Raw genomic sequence first — 24651 nt, 5'->3', positions numbered from 1 at the left:
ATATAAATGCAGCAATACATTCAAACCTTATGGAAAGAAAATCAAACGGGTTTAATTTAACTAGGTGACAAGAAAAATGTTCATTAAGGCACTCAAAGTTAGCAACAGGATGATCCAATTTTTTGATAGTCACTTTTAATCTGCATATTCTGTCTGATTTTGTCTCTCTGAATAGCTTCCTCATCTTGTATAGGTGGTTGTGTCGTCTATATATTACTTTTATTTTTCACGAAGTATGAAATTGTTATGGTATTCGTTTTAAACGAAAAACAAGCGAGACTAGACGGACCAAAAACTCCGCTAATACATCTCAGGCCCACTTGTTAGCGTTTTCTTAATAAATCAAAGAAGATAAATGTTAACGACTTCCTGGCCATGGACTCTAGAGAAGTTCATCGTTAGAAAAAAGAGATCCGCGAGCGTCAAAGTCGCGTTGGAGGGGGTTGAACGTCGGCCAAGGGTGGTCGGTCAGTCACGTTACAGCTCTAGTCATGGGAGGCACAGCCCGACAATATTTGGCATCGACGTCATGTAAGTCTTATATTCAAATCCATAAAACCCAGGAGGAATCCCGTAGGGCCAAAAGGGGGGGGGGGACGAACCATCGGGTTTGGTTTTTTTTTATAAAAATATTTCACTGACCGTTGATACTTTATTGGAGTACTTGATATAACGAGCGGCAGTCCTATAATTGAAAAATACTGCCATGGTTCTTGTTTATCGACGAAGTTCAAGTTGTGTTTCGGGGACCATTCGCCATAAAACACAGCCATTTTCCAATTACTCTCAATTTCAAACAAAACCACGTCCGTAAATACTACCATTAACATTTAAATTTTACAACTTCAGGGTTAATACAACTAGCTTAACTTTCATCTTTTATATTCGCGATGTCAGTTGAATATCAGAGGTTTTGTACATTAATAGAATGTTACAAGTGAAATTACTTTGTGAAGATAAGTCGATTCTTCAAAACACTTGTTGAACGTCTGTCTCATTGTGGATTCTGCACAAACGTTCAGAGATTTATAAACAATGGCAAAATCCTCAGAGAACCGAATAATTAAAAGGAATCTTCAAAACAATATAATATAATTATACTCTTTAAATGAATATTTTCCACATGTTCTAAAATATTACAAAATATCCTTCCTTTCAGTTGATTATTCTAGCTTTTACAGCCTTTAAAAGGCGTTTCTTTTATCTATTCATTCAAATTGTATTTCAGAAATAAATCGTCATAAATAAAATAAGAAATGTGATGATTTAAATAACAAATTATATACATACAATTTCCCACACAAAACGTCCAAAGTTTTCCAGTAAGTTACAGTTTTTTCCCAAGTTCTGATGGTTTAAAATATGACCAGTAAATTTTTCTAATATACATAATAAATTACACAATAATTACAATTATATATATTATACGATAAATATACATACAATATATTTATACAATAAATTACAATTACTAAATTACATAATTTATTCAATTCATCATATATTTAAATATGTTGGCATTATGTACAATTATGTAAAAAGAACCTGGTTTCGCAACAAGAACTACTTGTATGACTAATTGCCTGCATTCAATCTTCAGTTTGAAGCTTTATTTTTATTATTTTGATTATTATTTCTAATACTACATAGATTTTAGCAAAATTTGAAAGTGTTTAGCATGTTTAACACTTACAGTTTAAGATTCTAGTTTTTTAATTGGTTTTTAAATAAAATGTCTGTCTTGTGCTTCATTCACATTAATCAATCAATCAAGTACCCATAAAAGTAATTATTTATGAAATTATTTTAAAAAACAAATTAAGTGGTTTCATAATAGAGTTATATTATCATACATATTTAAATATGTTTGTTGTTTACTCAAAGAAACTACTTTTACTAAGCTTTCCATTGACGACCTCTTTGACTGACTTCGAACTACATTTTGAAGTTTGCTACTTGTTTTTATTATTATTAAACATCATTTATTAAGTTCATTTTCATCAATCGATAATCTAATACTCAGTACTGTAATTATTTGTTCAACTTTGTTTCAAATCAAAGTTTTTATACATGATCGTAAATATTTAATGTATTCAGTTTTTCTTCTATCATCTCATACAAATCTGCTTTTATTATATCTATTACTGACCACTTCTTTGGACTACATCAAAACTGTAAATTAAAGGTTGCTTGTTGTTTTATTATCATTTTTTTATGAGGGTATTTCAACTATGAAGTTATATGAACCTTCGGGGTGTCGGTTTTTTGGAAAAAAAAACAAAAACATTTTTTAAGTATGTCAGGTTCGAAGGGGCGTACGATGTAAGATCGACCATGATCTGTTAATAGAGCTTGTTAGGGGCGTCGGCAGCCGCAACGGTTTAGGCGTTGACACGGCGCTCATCACTGTAAGGTAAAGGTCCTGGGTTCGATTCCAGCGGCCCTGCATTCGAACCCGACATACTTGTCCAACCGCTTGAAATGACCAATGCACACGATCAACCGAGGGCCTTACTGCACTGGACCTCGACTGCCACCCTAACTTTTCATTAAATATCAGGACGAGGAAGGCACCTTGTCCATGTACTGTACAGGCGAGCCCCCAAGAGAAAATTGTGATGAGTTTTGAACCATTTTCAATCTGTAAAAGTGGACGTACTTCTTCGACGAGGAAAAACAAATAATACGGTTTTTAATATGTCATTACGTGAATCTCCATAGTCAGATTTGCCCAGTCGGAGTTTATTTTGATCTTATCTTAAAAAATGTAAAACGTAAAAAAATGTACGAAATTAACTAGCAAAGGGTGTTTTCGCTTCTGTAATAACTTGGGATCATTGCCACGCGTCTCATTTCAATGTGGACAGGCTGGATCCCAGGATCTTCCCCAACGTGCCAAAAGTAACATCTGTACAATTTTAAAATGGTTGCGATTGAATTGAAAAATATTTTTTTCCTCCGCTTGACATCCTAGTGGGACGGTTATAGGCTGAAAGCAAGTTCAAGGCTTTTCAACCGGGTTCGTGATGCGAAATCAATCGAGGGAACAATTAGGACAAAAAAATTCCAAACTTGAACCAAATCATTTATAAGTAACATTTAAGACTATTTTTAAATGTGATTAGTTATTTATATATAAGCATAAGTTATTTTAGTTAGTTATTGATACATGTTATTTTAGTTATTTATATATAAGCATAAGTTTATTACCAAGCTTATACTGTAAGAAGGAAAAATAAATTTGTAAATTTTTATTCGTTTATGGATTTAAAAAAATCTTATTAGTTATCTTGATGGATGAACTCTTTTTACAGTTAATTGACATTTGATATTATTTCTGTTTATACAAAAATATGAAAGGGGTTCTACCAATACCAATTTTTCTTTTTCAAAATCGTCGCACTGAATACAGAAAAATGGTCTTCCATCTTATTATAGAAGTTAGATTTTCGGAGTATGAAGTAAATGTAAAATCAGCACAGGTCCAAAGTCACGGTGGACGACGAGTTGGTCAAACGCCAAATGTAAGTTCAACAAGCCTGGATTGCTCATCTAATCGCATTGCTATTCGTCAAAAATAAATCTATTTCGAATGATATCAATGAGAAAATCTATGTATCAATCGTCAAACCATCGAAGCCAGTATTTTTTGTAAATTTGTATACGATAATAATAATCAAATAAGCCACCGTGGGATGTCATCGTGTATATATTGTGGATAGTTTTAGAGCAGACCACAGCCCTTTTCTTCTTTGCTGTTCTTTTCTTTTCCTTCCCCCTTGTAGTCGTACAGATACAAATAAATTAACTAGGAAGTTAGTATGGTTAGTTTTCATGCTGCTCCAGAGTACACGATATTTCTTGAAGTGATTGGGAAGAAGCCTCCCCATTCACGCTAATAAATTACATCATATATGAAACGTCATTCATACTGTCCCAGAATAATCTATATTCCTAGAACTAATTGGTAAAAAAAAACCTTCATTATGCTGATAAACTACATCACAGGCCAAAATTCATTCTACTGTCTCAGAGTAGACGATATTCTTGGAAGTGATTGTGGAAGAATACTCTACATTCACGCTAATAAATGAGATTCACATGCAAGATTTCATTCAAAATTTTACTCTGTACCTGCTATTCCTCGGATTGATTGGAATGAAGCTCCTCCATACACGCTAATAAATTAAATCACACAACCCAATCGAAATGCCTCGGGGTGATTTGCGATAACTTCACCCATTTATCTATGAGATCATCTTCAGGGCCAGGGAATTACAAACATTGTTTAAATTTAACAAATGCATGTAGGATGTGGAAAAAAGTGAATTTATGCAATGCAAAAATTTTTTTTTAAATATATTCAATCAAAGTATTTCTATTCACTCAAAGTGTTTGTTTTCTGAGTAGAAATACTTTGATTGAATATATAAAAAAAAAATTTTTTTTTGCATTGTATAAATTCACTTTTTTCCACATCCTACAAGTATCTGTTAAATTTAAACAATGTTTGTAAATCCCAGGCCCTAAAGATGATTTCCATAAAGATCGAAACGTTGGCACGATAAAGAAAATGTTTTTTGAAACCTACATCACACCAGACCGCACCTCACGATTTCTGAATAATCATAATTTATTAACCGTATTGAATAAAATTAATTAGGAAAGTTATGAAAACTAAACCTATGCATAGCACACTACTTGGTCCTAAGTTCTTACACTAGACAATATCCTGACCTAAGATTAATTTGCTTTTAATAGACCTCTTCATTCTGCTTGATGGGGACTTTCCTTATGTTAAGCTGTCATAAATACCTTAATTACTTATTCATTGTATTCTGTGTTTTCTATACTAAAGGATAAGAGTGCTATTAATTCAAATCACAAGGAAATAAATACACATTGTCGATGACGGTAGATTTTTTTCGTATTTAATATTTTGAAACCTCCAAAAAAGTAAAAATAATATGTTTCAATTTGTTCTGCCGTCTTTAATGAAAAAATTGTTTATTAACTTATGAATTATTTTATTTTAAATGAATGTCAGCAAGTAAGTCAATTGGTACGTTTCTTTATAAAGCTGCCGCTCTGAGTTGGAATGGGAATTTCTTTTTTATCCTCGGAACATTTCATCTTTGAAAGACATTTTTATTGTCAAATTAAAATATAAATTTGGGACATCTTCACTAAAACTTTGCAGGATAAAAGAACATTTGTCTTGAGCACTTCGGTAATGAAGTTAGAATAATTATTCTCGATGTTCACAGAAATCCATTAGATGTGACAGGTTTATTGACTTCGGAAATCGTTTGCCTTTCGGAATCTTAATGATTTCCAAATTTGTCTGTGGTAGGACGTCTCGATTGTAAATCTGATGTTTACTAATCGATTTTGTGTTATTTACAAAAACCTGCCATACTTCAGATGTGGATTTGCTTCTAATCAACTTAAAATCGAATAATCAACTCTGATATTCATCAGTATACAACAAAAACTGGAAACATTGTAGAAGTACGTATCCAGCGATAGATAAGCCATCAGTAGTGCCTCTTCAGGTGCGTCAAGCCTTTTTATGTTCAGCCTTCTTTGACGATGTTCTGAGGAAGATTTAGTGCTCCAAAGATCTGTCCATAACCATGATTATATCAATATATTGTGAAGAGAAGCTGTTCGGATGGGAGCTTCCATGAGCCATCTGAATTAACCTGACCATTTTGGCAGTACCATAATTTTTTTAGTTCGAACGGCCTTGCCTTTTTTAGCAAGACACTGATGTAAATAAACTTACTTAAGAGATCAATTCCTAAGTAACGTACTGTATCTACAGTTTCTCTTGTGATTGGAACCGCTTTTCTTTCTAGGGGTGTTAGACCTTTAGGGTATTTTTTATGAAAAATAAAATGCAATTATAATAACAGCAATAATAATTATAATTATTTATATTACTATTATTATTTTAATAAAAGGAAAAATTATAAATAAAAAGCATTATAAGGGATACAGAATTTATTCTATCCAATTATTTCTTTTTAAAATTATATTTACACCCTTCTTTCTTTTAAATTGAAATCTTCGAACTTAAATTTTAGAAGGGGGACTGCGGTAGCCGAGTGGTTAGCATGAGAGACTCTCACGCCGCGGTCGTGGGTTCGATTCCCACCGTCGCCTCTGGCCCTTTTTTACCGATAACCCCCAATTTGATCAACATATATAAGAGATTCGTCATGGCTAATATGCAAAGATCATAAGGCCAATTAAAAATAAAAAATATAAAAAATTTAGAAAAAAATAAAATTCACTCTTCTTGAAACAATATAAAAAAACTTAATATATAATAAACAAGTATTTAAACTATTTTTGAAAATAAATGAATTAAAATGTATGTATGCGCAATCCCCAAGGAATTAAATTAAAGAAATATGGAATGGGAAAAAACTCACACGATGAAGGCTGTGTTCCTGATCTTTTCTGATGAGATGATCCTTCACAAGCAAAGTTGAAGCAGCCAAGTTCGAGGTGTTTTGTTCGCAGTCTCCCAATGGAATGAATCCTGTCCTCCGCTTTTCAGCCTTTCTGCACTCTTGTCTCCCACGAGTTCCAATGTCCATCGCCTCCTTCACGTTCATGTCGATTTGTTTGTTACAGTTGTTAGCAGTACAATTTTTGAAGGGAAAAAAATAGTTCATTAACAAACCATCGCGGAAGCTAACAGCTAAACTGCAAAACCTAAAACGTTAGCACAAGAATGATAGTAGAACTGCTGATTAGACACGCAGACTACGGAGGCATGTATAGGCTCGGCAGAAACAAGCCTGTACAGATATTCCATGAAAGGAAAAAAAAAGCAGCTATATGCAGACATAGGTATTCAAAAACGTTCATTAAAAGATCATCGCAGAAGCTAAATTCAGAACTAATATACCTAGGACATATTAGGAATAGAACGACAGTAAGATTGATTGATTGATGACTGAGCTGCGGACTCTAGAGGCACAGAAGTAACGTATAAACATGAAGGGGCAGAATCAAGCATATTCTGATTTGTTTAGAAAGAAGAAGAAACAGTAGGCCTATACAAAATCCTACTCCTGGTAGTGGAAAAACATTGGCCTGAACCCTTTTTCGATATACCGAATTGCCAAAAGCCTATACCTATGAGAGAGTGGGTTAAAAAATAGGATCTTGGGTCAATGGGAATGTTATCTAAGACAGAGGTATGAGAAAAATTTCGTTCAAAATTATCGCGGAAGCTGACGGCAGAGCTAGTAAACCTAGAACGTGTTAAAACTAGATGACAGTAGGACCGCGGGATGGTTGATAGCTCAAAACCCTTACATTATCAAGTAAGCTCAACTTTTATACAGGATAAGCACAATATGAAACCCCTTAATAGATAACTTTATTATTTATGAATACATGAAATGCAGAGTATAAAGTTTAAAATGCGATAAATGGAAATGAGCAAAGTTTGTACAACATTGAAATGGTAGGACTTGCAGGTTTTGCATAAAGGTTGTACAATGTTGTACTTAATTGCACTGTAAAATTAAGGCCGTTACGTACTGGTCAAAGGACTTTTAGGTCCCTAGGTAAGTCTTAAACTTCAATAAATATTGTGAATGAAGTTCGAAAGTAGTTTGTTTTATATGTTACAAAAACAATTATTAGCTTTCATAATAAATTAAGATATATTAAGATATAGTTCCTAGTGTTTCCAGATCTGAAAGAATTTAACGTCAGGCCGTTTTCCATAACAAAATCATATGAATAAACATGAGTCAACAATGAGGCTAGGGTATGACTGTGGTGAAATTGCATTTAATGAACTGCCGTAGAGCGGAATTAGCAAGACGGCCGGATCAAACCGGAGTCCGCGAGTCCACATCCGATGGAAACAACCCCTCTATATTGTCTATCGGATCATTTAACTTGATTAACTCCGGGCCGGCGACAAGGACAATATTGGAATTGAATCCCCGGCGAGATATTCATATGGGAAACAAACAAGAAGCACCTTGTAATTGCATTGACGCCAATTGGCGACAGTTGAAGGTTATCCGTAAAAAATCGCTAACTATAACAGCTGGAAGGTTGTAGTGATGATGCTTTATGTTTGTACTTTCCGAGAAAGCAATGATATCTAAGTATATTCAACATACTACCCAAATCATTATATTCTTCATAATAAGCAGAAACTTATTTGTTTTGTACTAAATATCGGATTGATACTTCCTTTCATTATCTTTGAAAGTGACCTTTTGAAGATGAGGTCGATACGAAAGAGACATAATTGAAAAATGAAAGTCGGGAAAGGTCACAGTCCCAGCTTTGACCGTATTGGACTCAAAATTTCAAATGTTTAGCTATTTTTTATTTCAGGATGACAAATTTGTTAATCAATTATTTAGAAATTAACTTCCGTCGTTTCTACCACTCATCAACACGTCCTCCCTTGAGCGAAAGGAATGCCGCTCGGATGCTTTCTTAGACATTCGATTATGTGCTTCCTAGGTCTGGAAATTCCAGGGCATCTTTCCATTTACATATTATCTCATTCCACATCCCGATATGTCCGATAGCTATTTTAAAGTACGAATCGGAACATCCTTTTTCCTCATCCTTGGTCTTATTCCTTATTCAGTACACTGCACACGTTCTTATCAATCCTCGAATCCAGCGCTGCGAGACACCATAATTAAATAACACGTAAAATATACAGTTCACTGGCATCTTAAAAAACACCTACACAACAAGAATATAGTCAATGATGATCACACTTGAAGGTTATGCAAGAAACTGACACGCATATTACACATGTTTTAATGTGAAGCAGCCGCTCAATAGAGACATAACCTATGATAACAAGAAGACGCAGGAACAAGAATTGCAGCGATGATGTCATGGCCAAAGATTTCTAAAGAGAAGGAACCAAATTTTAAAAAAACTAATTAATTGAAATGAACAAAAGAACTAGGAATAGTTTGATAAACCAGAAGGATACAGCTTAGAGAATACAAAACCCTCGTTTCTTAGCATTCTATCACCATCAATGCCGATACAGCGTCACATATTGACGGTATACCGCCATCTTTCAGCAATTGCAGGCCTAGAACCAGAGCCTGGTAGCGAACCAGAAAATCTGACCATCTTTCTAGTTAGGACTTATGGTTCAAGAAATGGCGAATAAGAACTTACAAATTCAAATCCAAGCAAATAATTATACTTGGTCGTATTCTCCACTCAGCATTTACAATAGACATTCCTACCAATACGTGCATAGTACTCTACACATACGATATTGCCATCCTTTCAGCAAACCTAGACAAAGTAAAGGTCTGAAGTCGGTAAAACCATCTCTTCATTCTGATATGTGGGAAGCATGGTTGAAGCAATAGAAGACCAGTCACAATGAGCTCCAAGCAAATAACCGTCCTTGGACCTATTAGCTATATAGTATAAACTGCCGATCAATTTTTGATACGTGCTCTTCATAAGCAGTCAATACGTCCATCCTTCAGCAAACCTAGTACTGTCCTGAAACCTCCAGGACCATCTCTCCGGTTGGGAGCATGGCTCTCCAAATGTAGGGTCATACTCAATGATCACCTCTCCTCCAATCGGCTGTTGCTAATCCTGTCCCGGTAACCAATATCGACTGAGACTTTGCATCGAGAAAAACATACCTGGAACCGCCATAGTCGACTCAAAAAAGAGAACTGAACAGATGATATAAACTACTCAAAAGACTACATCGAAACTCCCATTACAAAACAAACGCCTCATCTACATCTTTACTACAACTCTGAACACATGGAATAGAATTTTGGAGTTGAAGAGTTCAACCTTCAACTTCAACGAACGCAGTCACTCCAGTCTATAATTTCCCAACCATTGACCCATGCAACCTACTTCGTGTCCGCCCGCACTATCCACACAGACCTCCAAATCCCATCAGTCTTCGAAACCGCAAGAAGTCGATACAGACGCTTCCGTAAAACCTTACACCCTCATCCAAAAAGATTTAAGATATTGAGTGACAAATTTGGGCTGCATGGTTGTGGAGGATTGTTCATACGTTAGACCTGTATGGTGACAATGAACCCAGTGAGGTACACCTCATGTGCAGATAAGGCGGCAATGGAGTTAGACGCTGACGCCACATACGATAGACAAGGTATTTTAACCATAAGACATTAGGGGAGTACTGAAAAGTTCACATGTTCTTTCGCACATGGGTGGTCAGGCTACCATCAGACTGCTAGCCACACGCATATATATCACATGCCGCCACGCTTACCCGTTCGGGGGAAAAATAAACAAATTAACGTAAAATAAAGATAAAATTTAAACCCACATATTTCTTATTTATCTTTTATTTATTAACAACTTTTCCATGCGACGTTCACCATTCGCCTCGGGACAGTACAATCTACAATATACATAGTTATAATAGTTACAACGATTTCTTCAATGCTTTAGCCAAGTGCTTTTGCAATTGTTGCACTTTTCGATCGTTCTGATCGGTTCAGAACATCTCTGGCATTTGGGGAAACAGGCGTCGCAGTCCTGCTCCTCGGGATCGAAGAGAAAGTCGACGAGAAAGTGTTTGATTTTCTGCAACACTGTCAATCTGGACTGTTCGTCGACTATTTCGGCCAAAGCCCTTTCGTCAATCGGACACTGAGGCATTTCCGTTGTCATTTCGGTTTCGATTTGGATGTCATCGGCGTCTAAAACCCTCGCCTCTGGAATAGGACTTGTTTTTTCTTGTGGTACCCGTGAAGGGGCTTTCTTGTAACTCCCGCGTTTTCCTGGCCTATTCTGGGACGACCGGCAGGACCTCTTCGCCGGAGCCTCCTCCGGGTCTTGACCTTCAGAATTTAGAGGCCTCTTAAGATGTTTTTTTCTCGTCCCCTTCATTTCACAATCAACTAGTTTTTCTTTTTTTAAACAATTGGATCCTACGGTAAAATCTTATTTTACAAAACGTCGATAACTATCACCTGATTTAATGTTAGTCCAATAGATTTTTAATTTTAGATTCTAAAAACCTTGCTCTATTGTACTATGGCTCAATATCTTTCAAAAAGTATATGGTTAAGTCTCAGTAGGATTTTGTAATAATAATTATTTCTCAAGCACTGGAAAAAGTTAAGTAGGTTAAAATTCTAAGGGAAAGAACACCCAGTTAAATATTTTCTCTTTACAGCTACGTTTTTGTTAAGCTTAGCGATTGGCAGGTTGAACAAACACGTAGCTTTAAATAGAAAATATTGGTCTAGGGGCAATTGATCCACCAATTCCTTATCTCTGACCTCCGATCCACGGAAGGGAAATAACTGTAGTGAAACTTTAACAAAATCACTCAAAAAAACTTTTATAAGTGGTGAAAATTTACGTTTACAGATTAATATGTGCAGTTCAATCGACTGTAAACGTACGACGAGTTTTTACCCTAACTAATCAGCTATTCCAATTAATTCCCAATCTGCTAGCTTGATCATTTCTCACTCTTTTTTTGGCCAGTTTCCTTTATTTCCACCATCTCGAGCACATCCCACACAATCACCATCAAAGAAAGTTTGCAAGTTTTTCAAGGTCATTGGTAGCGAAAGTAATTGGCTTGTCGTCCGGCCACTGTGCGTGTGTTTCTGATTTTGTGGACAAGTTGTCTTGTTACTTGTTATTCAACACCAGAAAGTGAAAAAGGGCGAGAGTGAGAGAGAAAGAAAGAATAGAGATATATAGATAGAGACAGAGAATGAGGGAGATAAAGAAATGACCAAAAACATTAATCTATGCTTCATAACATTGATTGTTCAGAAATCTACCAAGCTTCCAAATAAAAATCAATCCCTTATCCCTTAGGCGTGTGTATATATGTTGTATATATGTGAGATGGAGAGAAAGACAGAAAGAAAGAAAGAAAGAAAGAAAGAGAGAGAGGGAGAGAGAGAGAGAGAGAGAGAGTGAGAGGGAGGGAGAACTGACAAATTTTCGTGTCAGAAACATTGATCTATTCTCCATGGCTTTGTATTGTTCAGAAATATATCCAGTTTCAAAACAATCCCTTATCCATTAGGTGTGCATATTGAGTATGTATTGTATATATGTGAGAGGGAGAGAAAGAAAGAAAGAAAGAGAGAGAGAGAGGGAGAGAGAGAGAGAATGAGAGAAAGAGAAAGAGAGAGAGAGAGAGAGAGAGGGAGAGGGAGAGAGGGGGANGAGAGAGAGAGAGAGAGAGAGAGAGAGAGAGAGAGAGAGGGCGAGGGAGAGAGAAAGAGAGAAAGAGAATTGAATTCAAGTGAATTGAAACGCTTAAAAATAATACCCGCAGATTTAGGTCATATTGGCCTTTCTTACAATCCATACAATCCATCGGTTTAACATAAATATTTTTAGCTAATCAATTTTACTAAATTTAACATTTAGTGTGTAATATAAAATACATATGACCTAACCTAATTGTTTTATAATGTAAGATTTCAACTTACAATATCTATAATTAAAAACCAAAATAATCGTGAATAATCATAAAATCTTGGAAGTACACACATAAAAGAAGTAAATTAAAAAATGTTACAGAGAAAATAGATAGATAGATAGATAGATAGAGAGAGAGAGAGGGAGAGTGTGAGAGAGAGAGAGTGAGTGAGAGGGAAAAAATTTTGTGCCAAAAGCATTGATCTATTTTCCATAGCTTTTTGTTGTTCAAAAATCCAAAGAGCTTTCATACAACAAACAATTCGTTTTCCCTTTGGTGTGTTTGTGTGTGTGTGTGTGTGTGTGTGTGTGTGTGTGTGTGTGTGTGTGTGTGTGTGTGTGTGTGTGTGTGTGTGTGTGTGTGTGTGTGTGACGGAGGGGGAAAGATAGAACGATAGAGATACTGAGAGGGGTAAATCAAATGTTTAATTTACACTTCATAGGCTTCAATTTGCATAGAAATCTAACAGTATTTCGTAAAAACAAAACTGTGCTGTAATATTATGACTACGAATACCAAAAATCGAGCTTTTTTTATTTAATTTTTTTTTTTAAATTCCTAAAATGGAATGATTAAAAACAATTATTTTTCATACTATGTAGCTAGATCTTGAACTAACTTAAACATTACATAAATAATTTATCCGTAAAAAATCAACAAACTATGGTAAATTAATTAAAAGAAATTGTAAGGGGCAGGTGCAAAGTAGACAAGAAGACATACGTAAAACTACGTAGTGTCCAAATAATCTAAAATCTCAAATACGAGATGAGAGAAAGACGAACAGAAAATTACGTTTATGATGCAACGCGTTATTTTTACTATCATCCATTAGTTCTTAAAATCGAACCTTCATGGGTCAAATTGGGCAATGATCTAAGGCCAGGGAGAAGAAAGGTGTGAAATCGGACCGTCTGTTCACGTTTGGCGTACTAGACATTGCATAGGTTATTTGGAAAACATTCGTTTTGGCATAAATGCCGTTTTGCCAATGTCCTTGACGCCGGGAGGCCTTCGAACCATTATTGCGGCCGGGCCAAATTCTACTCAACAGCTTGGGATTCACGATCTCCGTTGGACAGGCCTCAAGTCGAATAATTTGGAAATATATTAAAAACCACGCAAAACTTTGACAAACGAGGCGTGGTAACAGTCATGGTGATGGATGTTCTAATTAATTTTATTCCTCACTGGACACATACTTAATTGAACTTCACATCACTGTCTTAAAAATTTATTTATTCGTATAAATATTCTTTATTTATCCTGATTAGTTATCTTAACCAGTTCTTACTATATATTAATTTTTATGCAAAGAAGTTTGAGATAAAATATTGCCGGAAAAAGAAGGAAAGTTCAAATCGTTGTCGCTTGACGTAAGGAGTTGGTCTCTCGGGGAACATGATGAAATTGGGCTGGTGCAAAAATAATCCAGGTTTTGAAAAGGCGGTCAAAACTATTTTTAATTTTTATCCAATAAAGAAAATTAATTCGAACTATTTTCCATCACAACCTTTACCAACTTGTAATAAGTGCTATTCCGATTCAAATAAAGTCTTGGAAGGCATTTTCTTTAAAAATTTTATCCCTGAAGAAGTCATCAAAATGCCTAAAAAAGTGAAAGTCTTTAGGCGAGGGGTCGGATAAATTTGGAGGGTGCGGTGAGGTTTCAAATCCTAAGTTAAGTTTTCGCAGGGTTGGCATTGGGACATCTGGCTGGAGTTATCGTGAAGAAGAATCGTCCCCATGGTTTACCAATGCTGGACAAAGTCGTTGCAGTTTTCTATGCATTTTTTCAATGTCTTGGCAATATTTCTCTGATGTGATAGTTTCACCATAATTGTGGAAATTAAAGTGAACAACCACAGCAGTACATCACCAAACAGTCACAATCTGTTTCGGTGCAAATTTGCTTTCAGGAAGTGTTTTGGCGCTTCATCCTTGTCCAACCACTGACCTGTACGCCTCCTGTTACCGATCAGAGAACATTACTCATCGCACGTGATGATTTGATCGAGAAATGGATCATTTTGGTGGCGCAATAGAAGTGACGTGCAAATTTCCAAGCGTCAATTTCTTTGGGTTTTGGTCAGTTCGTGCGGTACCCACTTGACGAGCTTCTTTACCAATTTCTTCCAGATGGCAAACAACGGTTGAGTGGTCAACACTAAGCTCTTCCGCTATTTCCCCTCTTGTGTTAGTGAATTTTTTCTTTTAATGTTTTGAGTTGGTCGTCGTCCAGAACAGAAGGCATACCACGCGATCCTAATCTCTGAAATCAGCGCTGCACCGTGCATTCGCTAATGCTTCCCGCCCGCCAAACTATAATGATGTCACGCGAAGTGTGGCCTGCACTTCACTGAAGTTTAAATTCGTACAAATAAATTTAACGAAAATTTTGGACATATTTAATTTCGCTTGTCCTTACACTTGTACAATTCAATATAAACTAAAATGTTTTGTTTAAAAGGTAACAGATAAAAGTATTTATTATAAACCACAAATTAGATTTGAGGATTTAACTTTGTTTACATGACAAGCACCTGAAAACATAAAATAAATTTTCAAAACTTGCATTAATTTGCACCAACCTGATCAGGTGGTAGAGCAACAGCGGTATTAATCAAGATGTCGTGGGTTTGAGTCCCGCTCGTGAATGTTTAGCTATTCTATAAAGTTAAATCTTACTACTCGTTCACAGAGTGAACACAGAAAAATTTTGTTTGGGCATTTAATTTAAAACATTTAATATAATATTTATTTCTTATTACCAATTGTGATGGAATATATTTTGGATTGATAATACGTCGAAAAATATGAGATACTTGTCCCAGTTTTGTATCCAATGAGAGCTAGGAGCCGAACAAAAACAAAAAGAAATTTTAAGTAATTTAAGTAATTTTTATGGTGTTTTGCCTTCGTTGGGCATGTATTTCAAGGTTAGTAACATTTAAAAAAAAGACAGTTAGGAATTGTTTTATACACCCTTTTGAGCCCGTAACTAGAGAAAAAATATATTTTAAGTAATTTTCGTAATTTTTATCTATAGTATTTTTCCTTTGTTGGGCATGTATTTCACTGTTATTAAATCTTAAAAACAACATATTTTCAAGACGACAGTTAGGCATTGTTTTATGCACCCTTCTAGGCTCTTAAGCAGAGGAAAAAGATATTTTAAATAATCTTTATACATGGTATTTTGCCTTTGTTGCGTATGTAATTCACTGTTATTAAAGGTAAAAAAATATATTTTTCAAAACAACAATTAGGAATTGTTTTCAGCTCCTGTTGAAGCCCTTAACAAGTGGGAAAAGATATTTTAAGTAATTTGGGTAATACTTATCTATGTTTTGCCTTTGTTGTGCATGTATCATGTAAAAATCTTATTCTCAACATCAAAAACATTTCACTGTTAATAAAGTTTAGAAAAATATTTTTCAAAAAGACCGATATCAATTGTTTTATACACCCTTTAAAGCTCTTAACTGTAGGCAAAAGATATTTTAAGCAAATTTTCATCTATGGTGTTCTCACTACGTTTTGCATGTTTTTTCAAGGTTAGTAGGGGTAAAAAAACAAATATTTATCTATTTGTATTTGTTTGTATTTGACAATACGTCAAAAATTGTCCCAGTGTTGTACTCGGTGGGAGCTAGGAGCCGAGCAAAAAACTATAAATGTATGGAATTTTTATCCTGTAAAGTAAATATTTATTATATATTACGTATAAAACGACAGTTAGGAATTGTTTTGTACACCCTTTAAAGCCCTTAAATAAGAATTTTCATACCTTTGAGTTCAATTATCCGAGAGCATTTTTTTTGTTTATTATAGTTCCACTTAAACATTCATAAATTCTCATGATTTTATCCAACTATGACGATATGTCAATCGTAAAACTGGATTTTCTACTTTCTGTATATGTCAACGAGTTCTCCTAAGCCAGGCAGATAAAAGCCGTCCCCCCCACAAAGGGACAATTCTTGGTCATTTATACCGGTTACCTACCTATATACCCTAATACGATCACCACCTACAGCAATTTTGTCTTCTTACTAGAATCATCCACAATCCAAGAAACCTTGTGCCTATCGAAGACTGGTGCAAAGGGTCAAGAACAAGACGAAATGAAACAATTTGATTATTCATTTTCACACAAAAAATTAACCAGGGATTCATAGTATGGAGAGTACAAAAATATGCTGCCTACATACCTATGTTGCCGAGTGACAAATCAGGTATTTCAGAATTTACGATGCCCATTCCAAGTTGCTAAATACAATTTGACACAGTGAACGAGCGACTAAGCAAAGTAGGTTATTTTTTTTTTTACAAGAAACATTGATATTCGTTTTTTCGCACCATGAAACCCCATCATTACAAATTGTTTGGAAAATAAAAATTCTTGATTTTTTAATTAAAATATTCTCTCGTTTCTCGCCTTCTAGCATTTGCCTTAGAATTGTGATAAATTTGTAACTAATCAACACATCTTCATAAAACGTATTTATGGTTTAGCACTCGATAAACTACACGTACTGGCAGAAACTCGGATTCAATTACTAAATTAGAATCGGAGATAAAAAATAAAACGTTGGAGAATTTTGTTAATTTTAACCTTATATAACATACTCATAAAAATATATAATTTATACCTCGTTAAATTCAGCTTTCTAACGGTTGTAATTAAGTTAATTTTATATTTACTGCTGAGAAATTATGAATTTGTAAATGTAACACCGAGCCTCGGAGAAAAAAACAATTTCCCTCGGCTAACGTAATTAAAATTCAACATGCTTATTTTTTGATTGGTATAAAAACTCGGAAGCTTTCTTAAAACTAAATGTTTTACCGACTTTACTGAAAACGTCCTGCATATTCTTTTGATATTCCAGTCTAGCTTGAAAGTAAAAGCATAAGCATTTAGTGTCTTTACGCCTGATTGTGAATCTGTAAATCCTTGGATGTTTCATATTCTTCTACATAAACCCCAGTACCCTGAGCCAACTCTTGCTCCCGTTGCATGGACCTGAGACTGGAAGATAGTTGGGACCAGTTCGAGGAGTTGTGAACGTTGAGGAATTCACTTCAGCTGACTTGAAAAGTCCCACGAGTTAATATTTTCGTGATAAATTCGTGCTTCCGAATGCACCATGTAACTACTCCCACAAAAGCATATGGCAAAACCCATGTTGGTATGGTATGGTATGGTAGAAAAGGATACTAGGAAGCGGGGTTTGCACTCCCCGGGCACTGCAGCCCTCCGGCTTATTGTACCTTCCCAGTTCCCTAGTTTAGTCAATAGACTCAATCCTTCTTCTCAGAAGCATCAAGTCATTGACTGTTATTGCTGCAATTTGGTTCCCTGTGTCTTTTTCGTACGCTAGGTTAAANATTCCTTGGCACTTTGATTTTCACAAGTTATCAGGACCGCTCCCTTCTCAACATATCCATTCCTGAACTGAGGTCCCTGGGAGTTTTTGCTCTTCCAGACCTCAGCCAGGATGGCCCGCTGAACGGTTCTGCCCTGATCGGTTGTTAATTCCTTTGCCGGGTATTCTTCCAACACCACGGCCATTTTAAGCGCCTTGAGGGCTTGTTGGTATGTCTCAGAGTCCTCCCCCCCAACCATGTTATTTGGACATACACAATGGCTCGAACAATGACTTTGTCATCAAAATTTCAGTTGCGTTCACCAAAATTGCCTTATTTTATAAGTTTTCCAACATACCCACATTTACATTTTTTAGAATAACACAAGAACATCGTGTATATCATATTTTTAATAAAAACATTTATTAATTGGTTATACGTTTGCACAATGAAACACATCCTTTACAAAGTACAAAATAATTTATAGTAATTTTTCTTTAATTGTATAGTAATACTTTTATGAAAAGAATGGATCTAACTTTTGCTACCAGTTAATGACCTGTACGATGTTCTTGGGTTCGATTTCACTTTTTTCAACCGTCAAGCACTAAAAAATAATTTAAAAAAAATAAAAGTGAGAAAGCCGTTGGAATACTTATATACTAAGGCAAATTTTGCGAAATCTCCAAGAATTTTGATGGAAAAGTCATTGTAGGAGCCACAATTGAGTATTTAAAAATATACGTGGGTTTTGCAATTTTATTTTTCTTAGAGCGGCTACAATGTATTGGAATTTTTTACATGAATATGTTGTTATCTTAACGGACATTTAATGCAGTTGGTGAAATAAAGGTCAGATTTCTATTTCAATGAGGCTAAAGTAGAGAAATTACGATTTTATGTAAAAAATCAGATTTTAGACTAAAATCACAAAAATTTTAATCTCCAGGAAAGTATCAAGATAGAAACCACGTTCAGGTGACATTGTACTACGTTCTATTTAATAAATCCACCATGGAAATATTGAGATTGAACCTTGCAACACTCTGTATATGATGAAGCGAAACGTCCAGTTCAAATGAGCTAAAGAGGTTAGATTTTTCCAAGTCGCTCCACATCGAGGACTAGTCAATTGTGTGATATTCCAACATCATTTTGACAGCCAACCAGACGGATTTAACATCTGTGGTTAAGGATTCAAGGGGCTGTACTATGTCGAAGAGAAGTTAACTAATAAGTATGACTATCGAAAGGATTGTTGTCATTGTCTTGACATTTACCCTTTAGAAAGGAAGAGATGCAGTTTAGGAGAACAGTTCAGGTCGTAAATAATGCATTTTACGACAGGTTGAGAATTGGCTATATAATATTTTTAAAACATAAAAAAACCTTTTTCAGTATATCCTGCTATAAATGAATTTCCACAATTTCAAATTCATTAGCCCTGGGATTTGGTTGAAAATTTTCCTTTCCGGTTTATTCCGTTTTAATTGCCATGGCGGTTTTGTCGCGGTATCCGATTCATTGATTGGGCAGGGAGATAAATGTTCCGAAAACCTATATTGTATGATGCAGCTTTCCGGCCCGTTTGTCTCGTCCAAAAGGTCTCCCATCCAAAACCCATTCCCACCAAAACGATGAAAACCTATGAATCCGGAAGAATTAAAACAACTTAGATCTTACCATCCAACAGCTTGTTTCTGCTCAGCAGCTCTGTCATGCCTGTAACAAAAGGATAAACTATTATTAGAATAAATAAGGAACTGCTTTATAAATAAAAAAATCTTTCTTTAGTAAGTGCTTGTTAAACCTCTTATGCAATAATAAACATAGGTTTTTATGAATTAAATATCACTAACGTCCTTCGTTTTATTCAGCTTAGCATTTTAACGCATTTTTTAAATATGACGATATATGAAAATAATATTTGAAAAAATATAAAAACTTTATTTATTTAGAAATCGTGAGATGCGGTATGGTGTGATGTAGGTTTCAGAAAAAAATTTCTTTATCGTGCCAACGTTTCGATCTTGATTGAGATCATCCTCAGGGCCTAGGATTTACAAAGATTGTTTACCTATAACAATTACGTGATACAAACATACAAAGTATTTCTACTCACTCAAAGTGTTTGTCTTCTGTGTAATTGTGCCATTCTTGCCTGTCATGTCGAGAGTGCCAGTGAGATTTTGTTATTTTGTGTTTATATACGTTGGATTTTGAAGGGGTGGGGAAGGATGTCGGTATAGAAAAGACATTTTTGTATAAAAAATATATTTTGCATTGTATAAATTCAGAAATATTTTGATTGAATATATTAAAAGAATATATATTTTTGAATTGCATAAATTCACTTTTTTCCACATCCTACATATAAATAATTATAATTATTATTGCTGTTATTATAATTGCATTTTATTTTTTCATAAAAAATACCCTAAAGGTCTAACCTAGAAAGAAAAGCGGTTCCAATCACAAGAGAAACTGTAGATACAGTACGTTACTTAGGAATTGATCCCTTAAGTAAGTTTATTTACATCAGTGTCTTGCTAAAAAAGGCAAGGCCGTTCGAACTAAAAAAATTATGGTACTGCAAAAATGGTCAGGTTAATTCAGATGGCTCATGGAAGCTCCCATCCGAACAGCGTCTCTTCACAATATATTGATATAATCATGGTTATGGACAGATCTTTGGAGCACTAAATCTTCCTCAGAACATCGTCAAAGAAGGCTGAACATAAAAAGGCTTGACGCACCTGAAGAGGCACTACTGATGGCTTATCTATCGCTGGATACGTACTTCTACGATGTTTCCAGTTTTTGTTGTATACTGATGAATATCAGAGTTGATTATTCGATTTTAAGTTGATTAGAAGCAAATCCACATCTGAAGTATGGCAGTTTTTTTGTAAATAACACAAAATCGATTAGTAAACATCAGATTTACAATCGAGACGTCCTACCACAGACAAATTTGGAAATCATTAAGATTCCGAAAGGCAAACGATTTCCGAAGTCAATAAACCTGTCACATCTAATGGATTTCTGTGAACATCGAGAATAATTATTCTAACTTCATTACCGAAGTGCTCAAGACAAATGTTCTTTTATCCTGCAAAGTTTTAGTGAAGATGTCCCAAATTTATATTTTAATTTGACAATAAAAATGTCTTTCAAAGATGAAATGTTCCGAGGATAAAAAAGAAATTCCCATTCCAACTCAGAGCGGCAGCTTTATAAAGAAACGTACCAATTGACTTACTTGCTGACATTCATTTAAAATAAAATAATTCATAAGTTAATAAACAATTTTTTCATTAAAGCCGGCAGAACAAATTGAAACATATTATTTTTACTCTTTTGAAGGTTTCAAAATATTAAATACGAAAAAAATCTACAATCGACAATGTGTATTTATTTCCTTGTGATTTGAATTAATAGCACTCTTATCCTTTAGTACAGAAAACACAGAATACAATGAATAAGTAATTAAGGTATTTATGACAGCTTAACATAAGGAAAGTCCCCATCAAGCAGAATGAAGAGGTCTATTAAAAGCAAATTAATATTAGGTCAGGATATTGTCTAGTGTAAGAACTTAGGACCAAGTAGTGTGCTATGCATAGGTTTAGTTTTCATAACTTTCCTAATTAATTTTATTCAATACGGTTAATAAATTATGATTATTCAGAAATCGTGAGGTGCGGTCTGGTGTGATGTAGGTTTCAAAAAACATTTTCTTTATCGTGCCAACGTTTCGATCTTTATGGAAATCATCTTTAGGGCCTGGGATTTACAAACATTGTTTAAATTTAACAGATACTTGTAGGATGTGGAAAAAAGTGAATTTATACAATGCAAAAAAAAATTTTTTTTTATATATTCAATCAAAGTATTTCTACTCAGAAAACAAACACTTTGAGTGAATAGAAATACTTTGATTGAATATATTTAAAAAAAAATTTTTGCATTGCATAAATTCACTTTTTTCCACATCCTACATGCATTTGTTAAATTTAAACAATGTTTGTAATTCCCAGGCTGAAGATGATCTCAATCAAGATCGAAACGTTGGCACGATAATGAACTTTTTTTCTGAAACCTACATCACACCAGACCGCATCTCACGATTTCTAAATAAATAAAGTTTTTATATTTTTTCAAATATTATTTTCATATATCGTCATATTTAAAAAATGCGTTAAAATGTTAAGCACGAAACCTACATCACACCAGACCGCATCTCACGATTTCTAAATAAATATCGATTAACGGTCACTAATCACCACACAAATATAAAAACTTTATGGATGACAATAGCGCAGTTGATAAAAAGTGAGACGGTGGTAGGTGCCTAGGTACCAGACTTAGATCTGGAGGGTTACAAAACCTCCTAAATCCGACCTTATAGCGATCCGGCCCTCTTACGCTAAAAATGCATTAGAAAACATTATTGAAATAAATTGGCAGCATCAGCTGTGTCGGTAGTGAAGCTCTCACCTATCAAAAGTACTGACCGTAGATGGCCTTTGGATGATCTGACTCGTAGGACACACCATCACAAACCGAAATACCAACCAGTTATAAGCAGACTCAAATAATGATTATAAACGTGTGGTTTGGTCGATTCCGATCATTCGATTTGCCAATTTTGTACCATACAGTACCAATTTTGTACCATATTTGCCATACTGCAATTCTCCCTAGCAACTCCGACCTTGTCATTTCCACTCAAAACCTCCAACAACACCTCATACTACTAGAGTCTTGGTGTAAAAAGAAAAGGATAAAATTTAACCCAGACAAATCCACCCACATTACTTTCACTCTTCGTAAAAAGATCTCCCCCCCTGTTTTCTTAAACAATATTCCCCTCCCAACTGCGGACAAGGTGCGGTACCTCGGATTGTACATCGACAAACGCCTGACGTGGAATCCTCACACAAGACTGAAACGTCAGGAGGTTATGACACGATTTAGAGTTCTTGCACGACTTCTTGACAAACGCTCTAATTTACCTCTCAAAAATAAAAGGCTGCTTTACAACACCATAGTTAAGCCGATTTGGACTTACGGACTGGAAGTGTGGGGTTCAGCCAAACAATCCAATATCCACCGCATTCAAACTGCCCAGTCTATAATACTTCGAAAAATACTAGATGCTCCATTTTATGTATCGAACCAAACTAGACATACAGATTTACATATTCCTTTCGTACAAGATGAAATACGATTCCGTTACCGTAAATTTCATAAAAACCTCCCAACTAACGTAAACCAACACATCAGAAACCTCGCATCCCGTCGAATCCCCTCAAACCCTCCCCGCCGACTGAAGAGACAATGGCCGCGAGATCTCCTAGGAAGTGATGGTGATGACAGTGAAAGTGATAATGACACACGTATCAATTGAACAAACAATATTATTGTTGTATTGGAGTGATACCAATGGGTGTTTTCTCCACTCTTGTTTTTTAATTTTGTCTTGTTTTAATTACCTTACTCACTGTTACTTGTTACCTACTTTAAGGTAGTTGTAATGTACTACAAATTATAAAAATAAAAAAAAAGTTATTCGTATAAACATAAATTTAAGTTTCAATTAATTAAGGGTTTTAGTTGAGATAAAAAAGGCAGCGTCTTGAGCGGGATTCGAACCCACGATCTTTGGCTAGATACGCCGCTGCTCTACCACTTGAGCTATCGTGACCTCGATCCACTCCATTCCAATAAATTTCTTCTTCCGTGATGTTAATTTAAATAATACCCCACTTTCTCAGACGGTTCCAACTTGGATGGAAAATCGGGTGGTGCATACTATGACGCTTCCAACAGTAAATATGCATCGTAACCTTTCTCTAATTAGACCTCTTCACTAGAACTCCAAACCTTACTAAATCTTACCATACAGAATTGAAAATTAAAATTATTAACAAATTAAACGATCAGGAATAAAGGTAAACATATTAGACTCTTATGGGTAAGAGGTCACTGTTCATTGATAGGAAACGAGAAAGCTAATGAGCTGGTAGCTACAAAAAAAAACAGTAATAGATAGAGAATTTAAAATATCACATTACGATGCCATCAATGTTATAAAAAAAGATCAATTGAAGCGTGGCACAGTAGATACAGATGATCTTCAAGCACTGGACAGTGGTATAAATCTATCTTTCCTAAGGTCGGTTGCCAACCTTGGTTCACTAGAGGAAGGTTTGAGCGTTTCAGCACTACCACAATAGGCAGACTACGTTCAAACCACAGTATCTGTATAGCGGGGAACACACTTACCCGATGCAACGCTATGCGACGTTACCCGATGCAACCCAAAGCAAATCCAAAGTCCAATGTTCTATAATATTGTGTTACCCCCGTGCACGTCTGCCCGATGCCACGCAACGCTACCCTACTCTACGCTACGCGATCCCCACTGTCCAGATTTTCGTCGGGTTGCATCGAGTACGGTCGAAGACAAAACAACCGGACACTCATACTTTTATTCAAATGTACATGTATTATTATCGTTATATTAATGACGACATACTTATTTTAATATAAACCAAATTAACCGAGATCAAAAATTCATTAATTGAAGGCTGCCGGTAATTTCTTGTACGTTATGAAAGCTGGAATTGCCGGAGGACTACACCCGTGTGTACGTATCCACATATGTGAGCAGAATTTGGCTTATATAAATCAGTAATAAATAAGAAGGCAGACGAGATGTCATTGCATAGCTGTTTTCTTCGTACGAGGTGAGCAAGGATAAACACACTGACATCTACTGGAATACT

At 35.2% G+C, this 24651-nt stretch overlaps 2 protein-coding genes across 2 annotated transcripts in view; one reads left to right on the top strand and one right to left on the bottom strand.

The window, feature by feature from the left end:
* The window catches only part of LOC112127381, a 683298-nt gene that overhangs the window by 419569 nt on the left and 239078 nt on the right, over positions 1–24651 (bottom strand). The window contains exon 3 of the mRNA XM_024228346.1: positions 19541–19579. Coding sequence (XP_024084114.1) covers positions 19541–19579 — 39 coding nt within the window. The remainder of the gene's footprint in view (positions 1–19540; positions 19580–24651) is intronic.
* LOC106661649 (facilitated trehalose transporter Tret1-like) overlaps positions 256–24651 on the top strand; it is a 43531-nt gene continuing 19135 nt past the window's right edge. The window contains exon 1 of the mRNA XM_024228347.1: positions 256–531. Coding sequence (XP_024084115.1) covers positions 492–531 — 40 coding nt within the window. The 5' untranslated portion in view covers positions 256–491. The remainder of the gene's footprint in view (positions 532–24651) is intronic.

The sequence above is a fragment of the Cimex lectularius genome, unplaced genomic scaffold, assembly GCF_000648675.2.
Source record: "Cimex lectularius strain Harlan isolate CLEC.00 unplaced genomic scaffold, Clec_2.1 scaffold1, whole genome shotgun sequence".
NCBI lineage: Eukaryota > Metazoa > Arthropoda > Insecta > Hemiptera > Cimicidae > Cimex > Cimex lectularius.
The sequence above is the reverse complement of the archived record's forward strand: the minus strand, read 5'-3'. Positions and strand labels throughout refer to the sequence as shown.